The sequence below is a fragment of the Talpa europaea genome (genome assembly GCF_964194135.1).
Source record: "Talpa europaea genome assembly, chromosome: 1".
NCBI classification, from domain to species: domain Eukaryota; kingdom Metazoa; phylum Chordata; class Mammalia; order Eulipotyphla; family Talpidae; genus Talpa; species Talpa europaea.
The window spans coordinates 48,548,487-48,573,467 of NC_140073.1; the positions used below are offsets into that span (position 1 = coordinate 48,548,487).

The following is a 24,981-nucleotide window of genomic DNA, read 5'->3' on the forward strand; positions in this document are numbered from 1 at the left end:
GTTGGTGTCATTTGCAATAACAAACTTTCACATTTTGATAAAATCCCACTTACCTATCTTTTCTTTTGTCACTCATTATTTTGGTATTTTATACTAAAAAGCATTTCCTAACCCAAGGTTACAAAGATTTACTTTTATGTAAACTACTAAGAGTTGTATCTCTTACATTTAAATTTACATATCATTTTCTGTTAAATTCTGTTTATTGTGGCAGGTAGGAGTCTAATTTCACTCTTTTGCATGTGAATGTCTGGTGTCCCAGCACCATTTGTGGAAAAGACTATTCTTTCCTGCACTGAATTGTCTTGGGATCCCTGTCTCTGCTGAAAACCAACTAATCATAATTAATGTAAGGGTTGATTTGTGGAGTCTCAATTCTATTTCATTGGTCTATACTGCTATCCTATGTCAAGACTATGCTGTTTTGATTACTGTAACTTTCGTAGTAAGTGTTGAAATCAGGAAGTCTGAGTCCTCCAACTTTGTTCTTCTCTTTCAAGGTAATTGGCTACTCTAGGTCTCTTACTTTCTATGCATTGAGTTTATACTCAAGAGGGAAAGGCTTCTGGAAGAAAGGTCGACAAGACATTGCTGAAGGAACTGTGAAATTCACATTGTGTTTTCTGAGTGATGCTATTGCAATGTACTTTTTGTCTTGGTACACTTGGTAAATTTTGTTTGGGTCATGGCAGATTTTTTTTTCACCGTTGATGAACAGTGTGCAAGGTATTAAGTTAAAGCTTCAGCTCCTGCCCTGAGCCACTTGGCTGGGTCAGGAGTTCTTTCTACTTAGCAGCTCCCACGAAACCCTAATTTTTGATTTTCTCTCAGCAAAATATGTGTATTGTTGTAATCTATATAGTGTTAATTGCACACGTCATCAACAAATCACTTTGGAGTCTGTATTTCTGTATATTCATTTTATGTATACAAACATACCTTTGATGTATTCGTTAATAAAGTACATACAATGATGGTTATTATATACATTCAAAACATACACAAAACACATTTTAGAGAATGAGATTAAAAATGATCAGAAATAGAAGTTTCTTACAACTCAAATGGCTTTTATTTTGTTTATTTTGTTCTCTGGAGACTGCCTTTCTTGGAGTTTTCATATATATATGAGTGTGTGTGTGTGTGTGTGTGTGTGTGTATGTATTCCCACAACAGTTAACTAGCGCCTGGTACATAGCAGAAGCTCAGAGTTTGCTGTTCAAAAGAGAATTCTTAGATATTCTATTATTGCCATAAAACACACCATCTCTATTCCTAGATTTTGCATTGTGCAAGTAATGATTCTGCGTCTATCATATTTGGTCATTTGGTAGACAGGTTGTGAACTTCTTACCTCTTCTTGTTTTCTCTTTTACCTGTGATTAAGCCTTACCTGATTTATTTAGAAAATAGCAATTGTTTCGTCCTTAATCTATTTTCTTCATTTGAAACCGCAGGATCAGGCAGAGTTCTAGGTGCTAGGACCAGAGAATGGGAAGTAAGATTTCTGCTCAGGACATAATCAAGTTAGGAGGTGAATAAAAGGCAAAGGAACTCTTGGGGCAAGTCAGGGAGGGCTTTAGGAAGCTGGATTTTAAAAAGCTGGTGGGAGTTAAGTCAATGGAGACAGAGAAAGGCAGTCTCTGCTGAACCGCAGGAGCAAAGCACATTCCCAGCTAGCGCAGAATTTGTGTCGCTGAACCCAAGGGCTGGGGCAATTGCATTTGTGTTTTTAAAAAATCCCTCTGGCAGCTCTGTGAAGCATTATTCTTGAGGCTGGAAACAGGGGAGGCCGTTGGTCGGCTGGAGAGTAGCGCACAATTACAGATAGCAGAAGCTCCTGTACTTGGAAGCCAAACGTAAGCAGGAAAGCTGCGTGACTGCTCCTGCTGCATTATTTTTTAGGATCTCAAAGCTCACTTCACTCCTGGCTTCTGGGTTGCTGCCCGTTTCCTTTGTTCTCAACACACATTCAACCCTTTATTAGAAAAGCACTATGTTTTCTGGGAGTCCTGGAGCTGGCAGTGTTCTCTTTCTGGGTTCCCTTTGAGGCCTGTGGCCAGAGGAAGGCACCTTGGAGGATCTGTGAACAGGCTGCATCGAGTAAGGGCTTGATCTAAAGCTTCATCCCACCCCCGCCCCAATTAAATTAAACCGCACACCCCCTGACACAATGGCCCAGACACACCCCGACAGCAAACAGCCGGGGCCGCCAGCACCCGCGCCGACAAGCCCGAGCCGGCCGGCGCGCAGGCCGCCGCCACAGCCCTTCCTGCGGAAGGCGGCCGGGCCCCTCAGCGCCGGGCGCGGGCAGCGCCGGCCGGGCCCGCGCGCCGGGGGCGGGGTCTCCCCGCGGGCCAAGCGCGGGGCGCGCGGCTCCGCCCCCAGGGCGGGCGCGGGCGGGGCCGGAGCCGGCCGGGAGCCCGAGCCGAGCGCAGCCTGCGGAGCGCCTGGGCGGCGGCGGAGACGCGGCTGCGCGCGATGGCCCCGGCGGTGGACCGCGAGGGCTACTGGGGCCCCCCGACCTCCACGCTCGACTGGTGCGAGGAGAACTACGCGGTGACCCCGTTCATCGCCGAGTTCTGTGAGTGCGCCGGGCCCGGCCTGAGGCGGGAGGGGAGGCGACGGGCTGAGGAGCCGCCTGAGGGGACGCGGTCCGCGGGGAGACGCCGGGCCCGACCCGCAGGCGGCGTGGGGAGCCGGGCCGAGGAGCCGGAGCGGGCCGGGCGGAGCCGGCCGGGAGGGGAGCGGGGCGGGAAGCCTGTGTGCGCCGGGAGGAGCGCCGGGGGCCGGACGGCTCGAGGGGGGCTCGAGGAGAAGTGGGGAGCCCCTGCTGGACCTGAGGGGGCCCCGAGGGGCAGGGCTGCGAGTGGGAGCTACTGCCTTGAGGGCGGCGGGGCGCGCCGGGCGCGCGGGGCGGAGGGTGTCCTTGCCGGCGAGCCCCGGCACCTGCGCCTGCTGCGGCCGCACCGCCTGCGCCCGGGCGCGGAGCCGGCAGCCGTCGGGGCCGAATTTCCCCTCGGTGGGGAGGCCGTTCCCCTCCTCGCTCTCTGCTCCTGTTGGATGTCCTCGGTCACCTCCAGGAACGGTATTCCCAGTCGCAGATCCTGACTCCCGGCGCCCGAAACCACCCCGCCAGGTTGTCCTCACACACCTGAGAGCTCTGGGGGGCTCCTCGACGACCTCCTCGCCCCCGAAGCGGGAGCAGAGCGCCCAGGCTCTATTTGCCCGTTGGTGCGAGCGCCCGGGAGCCCCGGGGCCCACCCTTCCTCCTGTTCGATGACCAGAGTTAGGGTCACTTGGGGACACCGCCTACACTGCTTGCACCTTGTGGGGACTTGGAAAAGGATCCCCCTCCTGCTGGGCTGCCCCCCTGGCAGGCGTCAGTGGCCCGGGAGTGCTTTTTCTCTACTCTCTCTGTTTCCTCACAAGATTATCCCTGCCGTGCTTAGGAGAGCACAGGAAAGTTCTGTTGCTTCTTTTTCTATTGTCTTTTGGTCAAAGGATTTGAGAGCATGGCGTTTGCTCCTTCTTCAGATACAAAGTACAGAGAGTATTTTTTGGAGAGCTGTTATTGCTTTTTTTTTTTTAAAAAAAGGTTTATTTATTTATGCATACAAGAACTGGGGTACAGGCCAGAGATGCTGGTGGTGAGAGGATCCACCAGAGACAGAGCAGGGAACAGAACGGGCAGACTGACTGAAGCACACTGCTGAGGGGCGCAGCAGACAGGGGAGGTCTGCTGTGCCATGTGGGTAGCTCCCTGGCCGCCCGGGGATCGAACTCGTGCTGAAGAGGCTGTGGATTGCTTCACAGTGTGGTGGTTGGCCACTGTGCCACTAGGGAGGCCCCTATTATTGCTTTCTTTTAATTGGGTTCTCTTTCTCAGGACATGAAACAAAAACTTTTCAGCAAAACTTCCTATTGTTTGGTCCTTCTCCCAGGCATGTGTTTGGTTTTGGAGGAAAGAGGCAAGAGTTTTATGCCAGCTGATCCTCCTTTATTCTGCCCTTTTAATTAGCCAAGTTCCTTTTTCTAAAAAAAGAAAATGGAACTGTTTTTACAGTTTTCAGGGTTGTAGTATCATTCCTGTTAAACCGTTAGTTAGACTTACAGCCATTTGTCCTTAACTACTAGTTTAAATTAGTAATTTTTACGTAATGATAGAATATGGGCAAAGGGATCGTTTGTAACAACTTGGCAACCCAAATGTTGGCAAAGAAAAGGATTTACCTTAGAGTTATTAGATCAAGTTGGCAAGCCCATGCTTGAGCCAGAGGAAATCCAAGAGGGAGGGGCCTTAAAATCATTTTTTCTGAATTGGAAATGTATAAAATGGAGAAGAGTAATTCAAGAGTCTTCAAATATTGGGTGGACTGACATATAGAACGGTTAAAATTTCTATTTCACTAAAACGTGGAACTAGAATATGTCTGGAAATTTATTGTAAGGGGAAAGTTTTGCTTCAACATAAGTAAACTTTCTAAGTAAACTTTCTAACTAAAAGTATAAGGAAGGGCTTGACTTGGGAGGTGGACGCCACTGTCACTGGAAGTGAAAACAGTCGTTGCTCAACTAACTCACGTGAGTGTTTTAGAGGGAATTGTTTAGTAGAGAAAAGGACTTGGTTTAGTTGACCTTTAGCTCCTTTGCAGCTATATGGATAGATATAGGTACTAATGACTCTTAGTTTAGAATCAAGGATTAGAATCGAGAGAAAACTGACAGTTAAATCATGTGAGCTGTGAGAGAACAAGACACTACCGTTCTGGCAGATAGCTCTGAGAAATGGGAAATGACTTTAGTTTTTAATGTCCTCAGAAGAGGAAACTCTGAGCAGACTGCAGGGAAGTTTTGACATACGAATGAGAGATTGTGAGATGAGTGAAAGTTGGCATCCCTCTGCGCTTGCACCTTGGGCAAAAATGATCTGGAGAAGTTGAGGTCAAGCTTTCTTAGCCAGCAAGCAGCGGCATCTGTCATATCTTAGAGTAAGAGAATTTGAGCTTTTATGCTGATTAATAATGTGTTTAAAAATAAGTGCAACATAACCATTATTAAAATATTTACACTAATGAGAGAAATACTAAGGTTAATGATAAAATTGGCAATGGCTATAGCTAAGTGCTTACTGTCTAAAACAATTTGCTAAGCAATTTCTAGATCTTACCTCTTTTGATCGTTACCGTATTTCCCAAGAAAAGGTACTATTTCCTTATTTCATAGACTAGGAAGTTGAAATGCCAAGAAGTAACTTATCTAAGGTCGCAAAAAGTGATATAGAGGTGTATGCATATTGCGGTTGACTCCAGAACTACTATACCATATTACTTCCCTCACACATTGTTTTACCCCCTTATGAAAGGGATGAGGACAAGCATGAAATAATATACTATCACAAAGGATAAATTGAATAATTATTCAAGTCTATCTTTCAGCATTAGGGTTTGCATATTTGGGTAACAGAAGCTTGGGGAATTGCATGTTTATATATGACAATGATTCTCTTTGACAAACCTCAAAAGCTGTCTTTTTAGATCATTCAAGATCAGTTCAAATCTTTTTTTGTTTGAGCAAATTGTAAGAAGTAGGGGAAAGGGTTGAAGGCTTCTCTAGTTGTAAAATAATAAGCTCCTTGATGGGCCAGAAGTTATTATTACAAGCAGTGTGCACTCTGCATGAAAGTATAGAACAATACCATTGACTATGCAGTTTCAAGCTAGCAGAATGACTTAATCAAAGGAAATGTTATAATTGTTCTGTGACCTTTAAACATTTTTGTCAAAAGTTATAAACCAAATCTGCGGTTGGTTATAAATATAGAAAAACGAAAAATTAGTAAAATTAATATTTATTCAGTACCCTGTAATTTAAACATTGAGAATTAAAAGCTTTCCTTTGTAAAATAATTTTTCAAGAGTGGTTTGTTCCAGTGGAAATTTAGTATTCAAATTGCAATGTGAAATGTAAAACTCACATGGATATTGAAGGTTGATTATAAAAAAGGAGCATAAAATATCTCAATTTTATATTAATTACATGTTTCATATTAATTGCATTATATTATTTTAATGTAATTATATTAGTCACAAGTGAAAAGTTTGTATGTAATGGATAAAAAATGTATTATTAGAAATAAGTAGTTTAAACAGTGATTACCTTCTTGTCATATAAGTTATGATATAGTTACATGTCTTGTGAATTGTCATACTCCTAAGTTTGGATCAGCTTCCAACATTTTATGTTTTGCACTTTAAATATTGTGAAATATCAGTGATTTCTTTAAAGTGAAGTTTTTTGTTGATATCACTTCTGGTCCATCTTTATCCTTTTCTCACAGCCACTTTCTTCATTTATCTGATAAATTTGCCTTTACCGAGTTCCTCTGCCCTCATGTCTAGAGCCCCTCCAATGGCAGCAAGATCAATATTCCCACGTTGATCTATTTCTTCTGTACTCCATTTACATTTGATTGAAATTTCACTGCCAATATTATCACTTGTTTTTTGCTGCATTTTGAACAGTGATTTTTTTGATGCATTTTGTCATTACTGGTCTGTTCCCACCTTTATTTATTTATTTTTTTTAAATATTATTTATGTTTACCACTAGGAGAAGAGGCAACTCAACTACATGCTTTGCCCATCTGTACATGACCTGAATAATGGCTGTGAAGTGACTGATCACTTAGAGATTTGCCTTGATGTTTTATCCATAGTTAGAAATTTAGGTATAGTTCTTTTTCTCTCAGCTCTTTGAAGATGTTATTCCATTGTCTCCTGGCTTTTACTGTTGCTGATGAGAAGTCTACAAATAGTCCAATTACCATTCCTCTGCAATTTATTTTGTCAACTCCATCAACAACTCTGAAAGTGACTTGGTTAGTTATTGTGTTATGCTTCTATTATTTATTTATTTTTATTAAATATACTGTGATTTTATTTTTAATTTCATGAGAATTTTAAGTATTTTTTTCTTACATCATTGGTCATTTTTGGACAGTGTTTGATTTCTCACCTCTGATGTAGTCTCTGTAGTTGCCTTTATTATTTACCTAATGATTTGTGGTATTGAAGGTCTAGTTGTGAAGATTGTACCATATTCAGTTACTTATAGTTAATGTACTGTGGTGATTGAAATCTGTGTTGTAGGGGGATAGATATAATATAACTGTTATATATTATATATTATTTGGAATTTGTGCATCTGCAAAGTCAAGACTTAACAACATTCTCTATTCCTTACAACATTCCTGGTATGTAGGTGATAGTCTCTGTTTTATAGATGAAGAAACTGAGTCTTAGAAAACTTAAGTAACCCGCTATGTGTCAGGCAGCTTTTAAGAAGCAGAAATGATGTTTGGATAGATGTCTGCTAACTCTTACTACAAAGACATAGTGCCTGTCGGGAGTGGAATTTCAGGTGCTCTTGCTTTCTTAGAAGAAATATTACATAAATGGAAAAGGAAGGGAATTCTATGCTTCAATTATGACCTCAGAGAATTACCCAATTAAAAATTATCCAGAATGTTTTATTTATCAAACCTATATTCCCTAAATACCTATTTTGTCATTGACTCAGAATCTAAAACTATATGGAGACCATCTCTTTGTTGAAGGTGACTAATAGACCAGCAAGGTGATTAACAGCTAAGTTCAAATAGACATTTCCTACTTACAAGGGGAAAGTGTTCCTAAAAATTTATTTGAAAGAAGAATGTCTAAGAATTGACATATTATTAAGGATGGTTTATTTATCAGAAAGCTAAAAAATATTCTAAATTTCTTGAGTTTTTATAGGGACAGCCTCAGTCTCTGGGGATGACCTGGTTAGTAAAACTTCCACAGATGTAGAAGATGGATGTGACTTCTGGTGGGACGATCTGGCCATCTCCCTTTTGTCTTTAGGCTAAGATGATTCACACTAGGTGGGAATTGTCCCTTCTCACAGGTTTGCTGCCCCTTTCTTCACCTTTTTCATAGGAACTGGGGAGAAGGAAAGTAGGGCAGTTTTCAGTCTTTAGAACCTTTACTATGGGATTTACTTAAATGGGGGTAAAGAGGTCCTTTTTTCCTTCTCATGGCGGCCCCAAACCAAGGAGGCTCTAACCAGCTGTCTCTGCCATACACATAAACTCATCCAGGCACCTTGCTGCTTGTAGTTCATTGCTGCTTTTCTTTCCCTGTCCTTTTTTCAGACCCCATCTTACCATCGTCTCTGAATAGCAGCTTTGAGTAAGTGAGCATGCTTTAGGCTTCTTTTGGGTTCAGCTGGCAGAGGTGACATCCTCATCACCTAAAGGAAAACAGTCTGTTTCCAATGGGTTATTGATAGTAAAGCAGCATTATCTCCAACTTACAGCTCAAACGTACCAGAAATCAACTGAAGAATGAAGTACAAAATGAAGCAGGGTTTAGAATAAATGTATGCAAGATAAGGACTTTCAGTAAATTGTTTCAGGTGCTGTGATAGATATATTTATGTGGTACATTGGGCTACCAGGAAAAGGTGCTTATTGGAAACTTCAAGTTTAAAGGCTTTATAGTGCTAATGCTTGAAGAACTGCCATAACCAGAAGAACGGCCACACCAGTTTGCTCGCTCTCTCTTTATTATTTTTTAATTGTGGGAAAATGCATATAAAATTTACCTTCTTAACTATTTTTAAATGTATTACTCAGTAGTAGTAAGTACATTACCTTTTGTTGAGCAACCAATCTCTAGAACTCTTTGCATCTTGCAAAAGTGAAACAATATCAAACAACCCTCACCCTTCTTTCCGCCCCCCCCCCAATATCTTCTACTTTCAGTTTGTGAATGTTTTTTTAAGATTTATATATTTATGCATATAAGAACTGAGGTACAGGCCAGAGGTGTGGGGGGGGGTGAGAGGATTCACCAGAGACACAGTGGGGAACAGAACAGGAGGAGTGACTGAAGTACATTCTGAGGGAAGCAGTGGATGAGACAGGAGAGGTCTACTGCGCCATGTGGGTCACCTCCCTGGCTGGCGATCAAACTCGTGCTACAGTGGCTCTGGATAGCTTCATAATGCTGTGTCTTAAACCCTTGTGCTACCAGGGAGGCCGCTCAGTCTGTGAATTTGACTACTCTAGCTATCTCATATAAGTGGAATCATATGGTACCTGTATTTTTTGTGACTGGCTTATTTCACTTAGTAAAATGTCCTTGTGGTTCATCCTTGTGGTAGCAAGTGTTAGAGTTTACTTCCTTTTTAAGGCTGGGTAATATTCCGTTGTAAGTATATTTAGTCATGTATCACTTAATGATGGAATACATTCTGAGAAATGCATTGTTAGTTGACTTTGTCATTGTGTAAAATGTCATAGTGTATCTACACAAATCTAGATGCTATAGCCTACTATACATCTAGGACTTTGTATATTTCGGAGCCATGATAAATAAGACATGACATTAAATCAAGCATAAGGGAAAATGATGCTATCAAGACATGCTGTAAACACGAGATATATAAGGTTGCTGCTTAGTAAGTACTTGAGGGCTGATTACATCTTAAAATCTAATCTTAGCATTTAACCAGGTTGTTCAAGATATTAACTAGGAAGAATTTTCATTTTAGAGCACAAGTTGGAAGAAATGACTGATTTTTTATAGTTGTTTAATGAGACAAGTTGTTGTGTGTGGGTAACTAAGGAGAATAAATAGCTTAAAAGGTAGTTTGGGGAACTTCACTGAACTGGAATACACAGAATAGTAAACATTTAAAAGAACATCTTTTCCAGAGCATTATTATTTCAGATTAAAATTTTATGTTATTTCTTCAATTTTGAGTTCTACCCTTCTTCCTTTCCCAGTCCATAGTAAAAAGTCTCAGCTGGAGAATTTTAGGTAATGCAGAAGAGCATTTTAAAAGGAGTGAAGGTATATATGAAGAACATTTTAAAACTCAGCAAAATGATAGTGCCCTATATGGATAGCTAAAGCAGCTTATGGTGACAAGAAATCCTACCTGTTTAACTGTGGGGAAAATATTTGGTGTAATACTTGGAATCAGAATCAGGATTCCTCTTTCAGTATTGTTTTATAGAACCTTGTGACTTTGGGCAAATCACTTAATTCGTATGATTTTATTTTCTATAAAATGAGAAAAATATTTGGTAGGATTAAAAGAATTAAATAGCATGATACATGTGAAAGCACTTAGTGAAGTTTATAGTACATACTAGGTGCTTAATATATGTTTGTTGAATTGGACTCTAGTCAAAATAAGTTTAAAAATCATACTTTGTGATATTGTGGACTCCTTATCTGTGATGGTTATGTCTGTGAGTGAACTTATTTAGGCTACAGTGTGTAGTTATTCAGCTAAATACTAAACTGGGTATTGCTATGATAATATTTTGTTGATGAAGGATAACATATACAATCAGTTGACTTTTTAAAGAAAATTGCTCTCACTAATGTGGGCAGACCTCACCTAATCAGTATAAGGCCTCAGAGCAAATTCTAAGTATTGGGACCTGAAGATAGGGAGGTCAAACCTTTATTTGGCGAGGTCTCCAACTTGACTTCTCACCTTAATGGACCTTCTGTCCTCTCTTTCATCTGTTTAAATATATTGCGTTAATATGCCAGAATTTTTAGGTGTTTTTAGTGGTAAGGTTAGTTGGAGTACCTAGTGTGTCACATAAACTTAGCTTGGTTGCTTTTGCACATGCTGTTCCCTTGTCATTTGTAACGCCATTCTATTATGGATTTTTTTTTTTAAAGATTCATCTACTTATGCATACAAGAATTGAGGTACAGGCCAGAAGTGTGGGGGGGGGGGTGAAAGGATTCACCAGAGACAGAGTGGGGAACAGAACGGCAGACCGACGAAATACACTGCTGAGGGGAGCAGCGGGCGAGTCAGGAGAGGTCTGCTGCACCATATTGACCTCTCCCCAGCCGAGGATCAAACTCGTGGTACTGTGGCTGCAGACAGCTTCATAGGCTGCATCCCAACCTCTTCAGCCACCAGGGAGGCCTGTGGATATGTTTTTAAACCTTGATTGAGTCCTTCTTAAAGAATTTGATTATACTTCTGTCTCCTTTTGAAGACTTTCTGTTGGCTGAATGATAAAGACCAAATATGAGATGAATTGAAAAGGCCTTCTTTTTTTAAATGAATATTTTCATGCATATAAGCAAAGTTAGAAGAATTTTGCAGTATCTGTTGATCTACCACCTACGTTCTATCATTGCTATATTTTTTTATCATATACCTATCCATTTGTCGAATCTTTTCCCTATCAACTCATTTTATTTTTTGACACATTTCTAAGTAAATTGCAGTCATCTGTATACTTTCCCCTAAATACTTCAACATGCATACCATAAAGTTCGATTTATGTTTTTTTCTTTTGATGTAAAATTTACATTCAATATAATATGCAAATCTTATGTATATTTGCTGAATTTTGAGAAATACATACGTCTGTGTTACCAAAACTCTTATCAGGACATGGAACTTTGTCATCAAGCAGGGAAGGGTCCTTATGCTTGTCCCCTGTTGATCTCCACGTTGACCTTTCCCTTCTCCCCTGTGATAACTACTGCTTTGATTTTCCCCTTTTCCCCACCATAGATTAGATTTTCCTGTTCTGTGATCATATAGTAGAATCATATAGGACTTACTATTTAGCATTAGGTTTCTTTCATACAGCAAAAATGTTTTTGAGATTCATTCATGTTGTTGCATGTATTGCATGTATCGGTAGTTCCTTTTTATTGCTGCGTAGTATTCCATTGTGTGACTATACCACAGTTTGTCTATTTTCCTCTTGATGGATACCTGACTCAGATTTTGGCAATTATGTATAAAGCTGCCATGGACATTCTTCTACAAGTGTTTTTGTGTCTATGTATTTTCATTTCTCATAGATAAGTATTTAGTGTTGGTATAACTGGGTCGTAAGATAGTATATGTTTAATTTTATTAGAAGCTGCCAGACCTTTCCCAAAATGGCTAACCTGGTTTTTTTTTTTTTTTTTTTCCAGAGGCATGTATTTATTTATTTATTTGTTTGTTTGTTTATACATGCACTGGGTACAGTCAGAAGCGCGAGAGGATGAGAGAATTCACCAGAGCCAGAGTGGGGAGCAGAGCAGGCAGAAGGACCAAAGCACACTGCTGAGAGGAGCAGCGGGCGGCAGGAGAGGTCTGCTCGCCATGTGGGACCCTCCTTCGGTGGCCAGGGAGCAGCCGGGGATCGAACTAGCACCGCAGAGGCCCCGGGCAGCTTCGCAACCCAGTGCTCAACCGCTGCGCCACCAGGGAGGCCCTGGCTAACCTGTTTTTAATTCACAGCACTTGAGCCACATCTGTTCCAACATTTAGTTTCAGTCTTTTTACTTTTCCTGCTTTTCCTTCTTCCCTTGCTTCCCAAGATACTGTACTCCTGCCAAAACAGGATATTTACATAGACATGTACACTCCTGCACGTTTCGGTGTTCATGCTGTTCCTATGAGTGATATTAATTTTTTTTTTGAAGTCATGAAGTTTTGGAGTGGTTTGTTATTCAGTGGTAGGTAACTGAAACAGTATCTGAAGTTGAATTTCTGTTTTGTTTACCAAATTATAGCACACTTTTTATTCTTAGAAGATGAGACTTTAAAAATTAGTTTAGGGCCTCCTCTGGTGGAGCAGGCAGTTGAGCGCTGTGCTGTGAAGCTGTCCGCAGCCTCTGCAACGCCAGTTTGATGCCAGTTTGATCCCCACCGGCCGGCGAGGGTCCCACATGGCGCCATAGACCTCTCCTGTCACGCCCACTGCTCCCCTCAGCAGTGTATATTTCGTCACTCTGCTTGTTCTGTTCCCTGCTCTGTCTCTGGTGGATCCTCTCACCCTCCCATGCATCTGGACTGTACCCCGGCTCTTGTATAAAAATAAATAAAATCTTAAAAGAAATAAAAATTAGTTTAATACTTTTACAGGCCCTTCTATCCAAATATTTCAGTTTTTAAAGCATTTTATTTATTGTTGCCATGTACTCATGAGTCTTAAAAGAGTGAAAATGTACTTCTTGTTGATTAATGGTTGAAATAGTTGCAGAACCAAAAAAAGCTTTAAGTCATTATAGATGTGGATGCTTGCTCTTAAAGTTCTTTAACTTTTCAGAGCAAACTGATTTTAACAGAAAGTGGAAAGACTGGATGGAGCTAGAAAACAAAATGGAACTCCAAAATCATGCATGTTAACATTTTGATATTGCTCCAAAACCTTTTTTTTTACAACTGATACTCACTCGTTTGTTCTTTGAGACATGATAAGGAGAGAGTCTATATAGGACAGTGTTATCTGAAGGTGAAAAACGGTTTCTAGGCCATTTTACCTTGGGGGGAGCGATTGCTGACCACCCCTTCCTTTTTGAAAGCAAATGTGAGGGCATTCTGGCTTTGTTGTGTGATAGGCTGTTCATCCCTGGAATTGCTTTGATTTTGTCTTGCCAATCTTTGTTCTTTTACTACTATGGAAATGTCCACCCTAAAGCTTGAAAATTGAGAGAATTATGAACTTGTTAAAGGAGAATTTTTACTAGGTTAAGTGCAGTCATCACTAAACTTTTATCTGCCTGTGTATCCTTCCCTAATGCCATGTTCCTCCCCCATCTGCCCCATCTGCCTTCATGTCAATTAATTTTCTAGCTTTTTACCATTTATGTATTCCTGAAAATATGCTGTTTAGGTTTGCTTTATATTTTATGTAAGTATAATTATACTATGTCTATATTCTCTCTATACACACACACACACACTGTATCTCATCCATCTTTTTGAGAATCCTTTATGTTGATGGTTGTAGATATAGTTCACTTTTACTGTTTTTTAGAATTTCACTATATGAATACATTGATTTATAGATTCTTCAGTAATTGGGCATTTTGCTGTTTTTGGGCTTTTATGCTAAGAACATTCTTGTTGATCTCTGGTGTAAATGAATGTAAGAGTTTCTGCATATACTTAGGAGTATAATTGTTAGAATGTAGGGCATGCCCATATTCCACTTCTACTAAATCAAAAGTCTTCAAGCTTTTGCATCTCATGACTCCTTTACATTTTTAAAAATTATTGATGACTCTAAAGAGCTCTGTGAGTTAAATCTATCAGCATATGCCACATTAGAAGTTAAAACTGAAAAAAAGTTTAAATATATTAACTCTTTAGGAGTCATACTTATGTGATAAGATTTATCCCTGTAGTTGTATTAGTAGTTTGTTCCTTTTTATTTCTGAGTAGTATTCCATTGGTCAATAATACCATAGATTGTCTAATCTCCTTTATGGACACCAGAGCTATTTCCAGTTTTTTGCTATTATGAATAAAGTTTTTATGAAAATTATTATTCAAATCTTATACAAGACTGGACATCCTTATATGAGTCTTTTCTTGTGTAAAATCCTAGGAGTGGAATTATCAGGTCATTGGGTTGGTTTGTGTTCAGTTTTATAAGGACTTTTTTCCAAAGTGATACACCATTTGTCATTCTTATTGTGGAAGTAATGGGTGTTTTGCCTTCTCGAAAACATTTGGCATTGTCATTCTTTTTAATTTTATCCATTCTGGTGTGTCACAGTATCTCATTGTGGTTTTAATTAGCATTTACCTGATGTCTAAAGATGCTGAACACATTTTCCATGTACTTCTTGGCCATTTGCATATCTTCTTTTATTAAGTGTCTTTTAAAATCTTTTATGCATTAAAATACTGGTTGTCATTTTAATAATAAGTTGTAGGAACTGTGTATATTTTCTGGACATAGATTGTTTTATCAGGTGAATGTTTGTGACTTTCCCCCTCCTCTATAGTTTATCTATTCGTTTTGTTAAATGTCTCCTTTGATTGTGAGAAGTTTGAAATCCTGGTGGAGTCTACTGATCAGTTTTTACTTTTATGGTTATTTCTTTCCTTATCCTGTCTAAAAAGCTTTGCTTATCCTCAGTTTGTGAAGATATTCTCTCATGTCCTCTTTCAGAATTTTTATAGTTATAAGTTACATTTTCACCTGTATCCATTTCAAGTTCACAATCACATGTGGTCTGAGATAGACATTGACATTTATTAGTTTCCCATATGCATGTCCAGTTGTTGTAACATTATTTGCCAAAAATAATGGCAAATAATTGGATTTTTCTGGATTTGTTGGATTGCCTTTGCTCCTTTGTCAAAAATCAGTGGGCTGTATATATGTTGGTCTCTTTCTGTGTTCTTCTTCCTGTGCTGTTGGTCTATGTGTCTTTATGCCAGTACCACAGAGTCTTGATAAATGCCACTTTATAGTAGGTTTTTAAACCGGGTATTGTAACTCTTCCAACTTAGGTTTTTTTGAAGATTGTTTTGGATAGTCTAGGTTTTATATATTTCCATACATATTTTTAGAATCAACTTGTCAACTGTGGTGGTTTTAAAAGATGTGAACAAATCCTTTATTACTTCCCTGTTCAAAGAGGTAAAACTTAATTACCTTCCCCAAGTGTGGGCCATATTTAGTGACTTTCTTCTAATAAAATAAAGTAATGGGGTGTGACTTTGAATACAAGGTTAGAAATGGCTTCTTGAATTTTTTCTTGGATCACTCACTCCAAGGGAAGTCAGCTCTCACATCATTTACTTTAAAAAAAAAAAAAAAGCCACCACTTCTTCCAACAGGTGCTATCGAATGCTAATTCTTCCCAGTTAATATCTTGGACAACCTGGTTAAATGCTAAGCAAAGATTACACCTCAAAATGTACTTAGCCTACAAGTACTTACTACACAGCAGCCTCTTATAGCTCATGTTTGCCACATCTCTTGATAGCATCATTTTCCCTTGTGCTTGATTTAATCTCATGTTTTGTTCATCTTGACCCCTAAGTATATAAAATCCTAGCTCTATAGTAGGCTGTACTATCTAGATTTGTGTAGATCATTATCCTGGTTATCATTTCACAATATATACAAATATCAAATCAATACATTGTATACCCAGAGCTATTTTAAATGTTATATGTCAATTATATCTGAGTAAAAAAAGAAAACAAAAACTTGTTTCAAGTTTGCCCCTTTTTTGGTTTTGTTTAGTAATTCATTTACTATTATCTTTGTTCCTCTTACCTTTTTTTCTGTCTGCTTTTTAGATTTTTCTTACTGATTTTTCAGGTATATTTCTCTGTATTATTTATTTATCTAGTGGTTACTGTAGGGAATACAGAGTACCTCCTTAACTTTTCACAACCCACTTCTTGAAAAATATAGAAAACATGCAGAATAAGACACCTGTAAAGTTCCATATGTTACTTACCTTGTTTTTTATGCTATAGTTGTTATATGTACTATGTCTAAGTATGTTGCAAACTTTACAACAGTTATAAATAAGTTATAATTTTTTTTAAAAGGTGAAATACTTGACTTGTATTTAACTGTTTTACTATTTCTGATAACTTTCATTCCTGTCTGAGGACCTGAATTTTCCTCTGGTATCATTTTCCTTCAGCAGCTTGAGCATCTTTTATCTCTAAATATCTGTCTTTAATCAATTTTTGGAAAACTTTGGTCACTATTTATATTTTTCTGCCTTATTATCTTTCTTCTGTCATTTAGTTCCAGTTATAGGTGTGCTGGACTGTTTGGTGTCATCTAAGACATCACTAAGGTCTATTAATATATGTTCATTTTATTAAAAAAATCTTTTTCTCAATGGAAGTGCAGGTTGGATAATTTTGATTGATTAGTATTCAAGTTCACTTCCATTTTTCCTCTTATCTCCATTTATAATCAGTGCAGTGAATAGTTTATTACAGATATCGTATTTTTCAGTTCTAAAATTTCCATTTCTTTATCCTTTCTATTTTCACCAGGGTTCCTGTGTTCATTATTGTTAGCATAGTTTATTTTATTTTATTTTATTTTATTTTTTTTTTTTTAAAGATTTTTTTTATTTATTTATACAAGCACTGGGTACAGTCAGAACCACAGGAGGGTGAGAGAATTCACCAGAGCCAGAGCGGGGAGCAGAGCAGGCAGAAGGACCGAAGTACACTGCTGAGGGGAGCAGTGGGCGGCAGGAGAGGTCTGCGCGCCATGTGGGACCCTCCTCTGGTGGCCGGGGAGCAGCCGGGGATCGAACCGGCACTGCAGAGGCTGCGGGCAGCTTCGCAACCCAGCGCTCAACCGCTGCGCCACCGGGGAGGCCCAGCATAGTTTATTTTAATTCACTGAGCATAGTTATAATAGCTTGTCTAAAGCCCTTGCCTAACTTTTTAATTTCCAGATGATCTTGGGGTCAGTTTCAGTTGATATTCTTTTCATTTGAGAACATGCTTCCTTTTCCTGGTTCTTTATATGTGAAGTAATTTTAGGCTTGATAATGGACATTGTGAACATTAAGTGATTTCTGTGTTTATTTCCCTCTGATGAGTATTACTTCTTTTGTTTTAGGGGGCAGCTATCTTGACTGACTTACCTTGAACTGTAAAGGCATTGAAAATAGGAGATGAGTAAATCTTGAATTCAAGGAATAATGGGAGTGAAATTAGAGAATAATGGGAATGAAATTAGAGATTAGATCAGAAAATTGAGTTAGACCTCGCAGACCAGGAAATAGAATTTTGATGGACTGGCCTTCTGGTACAGGGCTTAATTTCTCTAGCAGTCTATACAGTCTGGCTTTGAATATCAGCCTGGTGGTTTTCCTGGCTTATAAAATAACTACAGAGAGGCTATTTCTGTGAGAATCCCTACAGTGGTTTTATGGAATCAGAACTTAACCCCTTGCTCCCCTGTTCACTGCCCCCCTCCCAACACAAGGGGTTTTCTCTATAATTTATTTCTTTTATTCAACCTCAGCCTTCTAGAAGTCCAGATTAAATATTCCTTCTTCCTTGAAGTCTTCCCTGGTTTTTCCAGATAGATTTGCTTGTCCTTCTGGGCTCCTTCTACTCTTTGAATATGTTTTATATTTATACTTGATTTTGTTCTTGTTATCCCCTTAGATTTAGAGTTTTTTAAAGCTCAGTTGACCTTTGTGTTATCTTGTACCAACAATCCTTGACAAACAGTAGGAATTCAATGCATTTATTGAATGTTTGGATATTTTTACTTTTTTCCAAGTTATATAAAAAATTTTGATATAATAAGCTACATTTATTATTTTTTTTTTAATTTTTTTTTTAAGATTTATTTATTTATTTATACAAGCACTGGGTATAGTCAGAAGCGCGGGAGGGTGAGAGAATTCACCAGAGCCAGAGCGGGGAGCAGAGCAGGCAGAAGGACAGAAGTACATTGCTGAGGGGAGCAGCGGGCGGCAGGAGAGGTCTGCACGCCATGTGGGACCCTCCTCCGGTGGCCGGGGAGCAGCCGGGGATTGAACCGGCACTGCAGAGGCTGCGGGCAGCTTCGCAACCCAGCGCTCAACCGCTGCGCCACCGGGGAAGCCCAAGCTACATTTTTTTAAAGCATGCAGTTTGATAAAATTGCTAGATTTACTATTGTGAAGTCATCACTACAATCAAGACATTGAACATAGTCATCACTCCCTGAAGTTTCCTTGCCTACTAACCTTTCGTATATTTTGTACATTTTTGGTTGTCTCAGGTTGGAGAGTAAATCTGGTACTTGTCACTATACCTTGGTTGGAAATATAATGTGCATTACTTTTAATTCTGTCATTTTATATAGCCTACCTTATTTTTTATTGCTCTGTTGGAATAGTCTTTCTTACTTATATGGCAGACATGCTGTATAGGTATCTTTATAAAATTGCTCTTCCACTCTGAAACTGTTCAGTCAGTAAGTCGTTTGCTTCTTCAGGAGATTGAACAAGACATGGTACTAATTCAAAAAATGACCTGAATCAGGCCTCCCGGGTGGCGCAGGGGGTTAAGACACAGCACGATAAAGCTGTCCACAGCAATTGGAGCATGAGTTCGATCCCCGGCCAGGGAGCTAACCCACATGGCACAATACACCTCTCCTGTCTTGCCTACTGCTCCCCTCAGCAGTGTATTTCAGTAGATGTGCCTGTTCTGCTCCCCACTCTGGTGAATCCTCTCACCCCCTGTACCTCTGGTCTATACCCCAGCTCTTCTATGTATAAATAAATATGTTATAAAAATGACCTGTATTTAAGCTATATATATTGAATTTATGCCTTAAGATCTGTTTTGTCTTTAACATGGCATATGTTTTTTTCTTGTCTTCGACCTTCAGCTATTTTATCTTAAGCTATTGTGTGTCTTTATGTTTTAAGTGTTTATCTTTTGTATACCATATAGTTGTTCCTGGTCTTTTAAAATTTCAGTCCCACTTTTTATCTTTCTACTACATTTACTGTGATTACTGATAAGTCTTACCTCTTTTTAATGCTTTTTATTTATCCTATATTTGTAAGGATTTTCTTCTTCCCTATGTTTTTCCTTCTATGATTTTGTTAGATTTTATTTTATTCCCTTCTCCCTTCCACTAGTTTGGAAGCTGCTGATTTGTTCTAGTTTTGCTCTTTTAGTGATTACATTAAAAAAAAATTTTAATGTATGTGTAACTTAAAGTCCAAAGTTATTGCTTCTTTCCTTTTATATAATTCAAGGAATCAACTTTAACTTTGATTATACTCTTCATAACTGATATTCTATTGTTATGCAGTATAACCTTCTGTTATTCTATCTCTATTTACTGCATAACAGATTGCTACAAATTTAGTGGCTTAAAGTTATACAGATTTATAATTTTATAGTTTCTATCGATGATTAGCATTGACCTGGCTTTGCTGGATTCGTTGCTTAGGGCCCCACAAGCCTGCAATCAAAATTTTATCTGGGACTGTGGTTTCATCTGAAGCTTAAATAGGGAAGACTCCATTAATAGAGTTCAGCTCCCTGTGGTTGTAGGGCTTAGGTTCAGCTTCTTGCTGGCATTAGTGCAGTGGCTGTCCTCGCTTAGCTCCTGGAGGCTGCCCTCAGTTCCTTGCCAAATTGGACCCTGAAATAGGCAACCCACAACATGGTAGCTTGATTTTTTTTCCAAACCAATAAGCATAGAGAGATTTCAGCAACATAGATGTTACAATCTCATGTAGTGTCTTCACATACACATACTCACATCTAGCGTGTCAGCTTGCTATGTTATATTGGTTAGAAGCAAGTCCCAAGTTGTGTCTATGCATGGGGAGATTTACACAAGGTATGGGTACCAGAGGGTGACAGTCAAGGGGCCATTGTAGAATGTTTGTTATACTCCATTTTTTATATTTTTATTGTCCCCCTGCCCCCCATAGCCACGTCAGCAGAGATTTATTTATTTATGCATATAAGAACTAGGGTACAGGCCAGAGGTGGAGGAGGGGAGGGGATTCACCAGAGACAGAGTGGGGAACAGAACAAGCAGATTGACTGAAGTACACTGCTGAGGGTAGCAGCAAGTCAGGAGAGGTCTGCTGCTCCATGTGGGTAGCTCCCTGGCCAGCCAGGGATCGAACTCTTGCTGCAGAGGCTGCAGATAGCTTCATAGTACTGTGCTTAACCCCTTGCACTACCAGGGAGGCCCTGGCTATTTTGGATAATATTTTCTTCCGTAGTTATTTTTTGTGGCCTTTATTTCTTTAAACATAGCAAATATACTTGTTTAATGTTCTGTATGCAGTATGCAGTAATTTCAGTATCTTTTATCTTTGCTTGTCTGATTCTATTCTTACTTCCTTATAGCTGTATGTTTCCTCATGTGTTGTTGTGATTTTTGACCACAAGTTCATTTTTCTGAAAACTTGGGAAATCTGAGGTTTATTAAGTTGTAAAGACTCTGAAGATAGGGGCCTTATGGTCTTGTTCGTTGCTGTATCCCCAGCACTACATGAGACTTTCAGTAAGTATTTATTGAGTGATGAATTATGTGTGTATGCTTCACACAGTGTTGTCATTATTTAGATATATATCTATATTCTCCATTATATTGATGATGCTTCAGGTTACAAAATTTTTTAGTTTTCACTCTGTATCCACCACACTTAGCACAGTGTCTAATACAGACTTATGTCTCCACAAATATTTGTTACACCAATGAGGAATTGCTAGATATTTATGCCCTAGATTTTAATCTAGAGAATAAAAAAGATTTATTTTTGCCAGATTGTCATTCTGAAGTTATTTTGGTAAAATTGATGCTGCTAGAGAAGCGATGATTCAATTTAGATAATCAGTACTGTGTCTCGATGATGAGTGATTAAAGCAGAATCCTTGTCCAGATTGAACTACAAACCCAGAACTTTAAGTTTGGTGTCACTGAGGCTAATCACATGATCAGCTTATTCAAGTACTTAGCGATTTCAAGGCATTATCAACATATAAAATATTCAGCTAACTAATATTTTCTGCAAATCTGTGCATACACACACACACACACAGACACACACACACGTAATTTTGGCATGTGTTATATTGGCCGCTAAGGACCAGAAGTATAGATAGCCTCCCCATGTTTTTCTCACCCATATGTCTCTTCCAAATATCTCTTCTGTCTCTCTATGTCTCTCCCCCACATGTCTCCTTCCAGCAGTATAATGGTGCACATCTATCATAGAAGGAAGTGTCCAAGTATGCATGTGTTCAATTAAAAGACAGGTATGGCCACTTAATTCTGCCTCTAGTTCCTAGCAGTCCAGCATTTAGGAAGTCAGTTCTATAGCATGCTGGGAGTTATTATTTTAGCAGTCTGATCTCTTCTGCGTACAGATGGGAGGTAGAGTCCATAAAGTCATTAGGAATGGAGTTCATCCAGGATGTCAGTTCACTCGCTCAGAGTTTGCATCTTATTTTCCTCTAACAGTAGGAGGAACACGGTTTTGTTGTTAAAGAGAAATACCATGAGATTGAATCCAGATATTATCACATAGTAGCTATAACACTGGAAAATTTCTAAATCTTGCTGTATCTCAGTTTCCTGATATATAAAATAAGAATGATAACACACAGCTCACAAAATGATTTTTATGTTGAAAAAAAATATGTAAAAGAGTTACTAGTATGCTTCCAGGAGTATAAACTCATAGATGTTAATAATCTTCTTTTTCTTCTATTATCAAGTTTGTGTGATTCTTTTTCACTGTGTCATTCTCTTTGTTTCAAAAGATAAATTCAAAATCAAGGTTAAAAAATAACAAATTCAGTATTTAGATTAAAGGTTAAGGAAAAGGCCATGGAAATATTCCTGGTATGTATGTGTGTGAGCGTTAATGGCACTGTGCTATTTTAGTTGGATCACAAAAAAACCTCTGTTTGCTACCATGGCACACTTGTCTTGGATGACCTATCTTATTTTCCCTGATTTTTTTGTAAAGCAGGTTTTTTTCAGACCTTTAAAAACTGACACTTGGGTGATGAATACCCTGGGAAAAAGTCTTGTTTCAGTGGAACTTAACCAAAAGGACCTGGGGAAAAGTATAACATTTCACTTGAGAGATTTGGGGATTTAAAAAAAAATTAAACTCACATTTTATAATCCTTAAATTTTTATTTAATTTTAACACTTAAGGAATTTAAGTGAAATCAATTATAAGCCTACTTTTCACTTACTGTGTTCCCTTGGAATAAATTATTTAGTTGTTTATACTGTTAAAAATGAGATAGTTCTATATATAAACAGGTATTTATTTTCAAAAATAGTTTCACAGGCCTCCCTGGTGGCATGAGGGGTTGAGTATCAGCACTGTGAAGCAGTTCACAGCCACTGCAGCACTTGATCCCTAGCCAGGGAGGTGACCCACATGGCACAGCAGACCTCTCCTGCCTCTCCCGTTGCTCCCCTCAGCAGTGTATTTCAGTCAATCCTCCTGTTCTGTTCCCCACTCTGTCTTTGGTAAATCTTCTAACCACCACGCGCTGCCCCACCCACACACACCTCTGGCCTATACCCCAGTTCTTATATACATAAATAAATAAAAATAAATCTTTTAAAATATATAAATAAATAAATGTATGAATGAATGAATGCAGGGGCCTCCCCGGTGTCTTAGAGTTAAAGTGTCAGCACTATCAAACTATCACCAGCCTCTGTGGCATGAATTTGATCCCCAGCCAGGGAGCTACCCACATGGCACAGCAGACCTCTCCTGTCTTGCCTACTGTTCCCCTCAGCAGTGTATTTCAGTCAGTCTGCCTGTTCTGTTCCCCACTCTGTCTGGTGAATCCTCTCACCCCCTGCACTTCTGGTCTGTACCCCAGTTATTCTGTGTAAAAATAAATAGATAAAATCTTTTTAAAAATGAAAATTCTTTAATAAATGAATGAATGCAGAAGCTATTATGACTGAGTAAGCTTTGTCGGGATACAGAGGTATTACCTTAAACCCTCACATTATAACATAGACATGTGATTGATGCAAATTTTGGTGGCAGCATAGTCCAGTTGACAGTCCTAGACCTAGGCTTTTGTCTAGTTCTGTCTCTTACAGGTTAGGCAAGTCTGGAGAAGTCTATCTTTTTAGTGCAAGTTTCTCTAGTAAATGATGAGGTTATCTCTTTATAGGATCACCTTTGGAATGCATTATTAGTGGATATGGAAGTATTTATGAACCATAAAGCAGTACAATATAAAGAAAAGTTTGTTAAGGGTTGCAAGGACATGACCTGGGCCATATGATCATTTCACATTCATGAACACGTACAGTGCACATTCCTCCAAGGCTTTTATTTAAAGGTGAAAGATATGGTACAGTAAGAAAGAGTGCAGATGAGCATTGTGACTGTGGGTGACCTCGAGGGACAAATTCCTTAGGACCCGTACTTCATTTGTAGATCCATTTCATGTCTGGATCACCAACCAAGATCTAGATGATAAATCTTGTCTTTAAGAAAGTTTAAGAGCCCACTGGGCTATGTAAGTCACTCTTGTCATGCAGTCAGACCCGGCTGGTGAACCGGTTCTCTCAGATGAACACCATCAGTACATAAACTGGTTCTTTTCCAGGGGACAGATCATTTAAAGTGGTCGTGCAGAGATAATCTGATGGTGGGAATAGAAAAGCGGAGAATGTTTGGGGACAGATTATTAAAATTATCACATGACATTTTAATGTGTTCCAACTTTACCCTATAGCTTATAGAACATCTTTTTAACCAGTAGTTGTCAATTAATTTGGTTTCAGAACTCCTATACTCTGAAAAATTAATAAGAACCTAGAAAAGGTTTCATTTATGTAGATTCTATCAATATTTACCATATTAGAAATAAACATATCAGCTCACTTCTTCGACAGTTCCACTTTACTCATTTTCAGAAAAACAATTTTCTGGAACCTAATAGCAAATAATCATAGTTCACCTGTCAGTTCTTCTTTTAAGTAAAAATAATGTTCCCTACGAGAAGGTCTAGTTGAAATCACAGCTTAAAACAATCACACAAATGCTTTTCCTTGAGACAACCATCACACTGTAATATATAGTAGAAGTTTTTTTTTTAATATTTATTTATTTATACTAGCACCGAGTACAGTCAGAAGCGTGGGAGGGTGAGAGAATTCACCAGAGCCAGAGCGGGGAGCAGAGCAGGCAGAAGGATTGAAGCACACTGCTGAGGGGAGCAGCGGGTGGCAGGAGAGGTCTGCGCGCCATGTGGGACCCTCCTCCGGTGGCCGGGGAGCAGCCGGGGATCGAACTGGCGCTGCAGAGGCTGTGGGCAGCTTCGCAACCCAGTGCTCAACCGCTGCGCCACTGGGGAGGCCCTATAGTAGAAGTTTTGAATGCAAATTTCTATTTCATTACAGAACAGATTAAAAAGATGTGTTCTCAAGAGTTGCGATTAATACAATTAGAAGTTTTATTGCTCAAAGGCATTGTTAGTTGACACTGGCTTTTTAAACACATACATACATGCACGCGTGCATACATACACTCATGGTATTGAGTGAACACATGATGATAGTATGACATAATATAGCTTGATTGCTACTGCTTTGATTTATGCAAAGGTGCCAACAATTGAACCCACCATTGC

The 24,981-nt window shown here is 39.2% G+C and overlaps 1 protein-coding gene across 1 annotated transcript in view; it reads left to right on the plus strand.

The window, feature by feature from the left end:
• Positions 1 to 2,481: 2,481 nt before the first annotated feature.
• The window catches only part of ACER3 (alkaline ceramidase 3), a gene marked incomplete at both ends in the record, with an annotated part of 80,021 nt that continues 57,521 nt past the window's right edge, over positions 2,482 to 24,981 (plus strand). The window contains one exon of the mRNA XM_084250258.1: positions 2,482 to 2,584. Coding sequence (XP_084106384.1) covers positions 2,482 to 2,584 — 103 coding nt within the window. The remainder of the gene's footprint in view (positions 2,585 to 24,981) is intronic.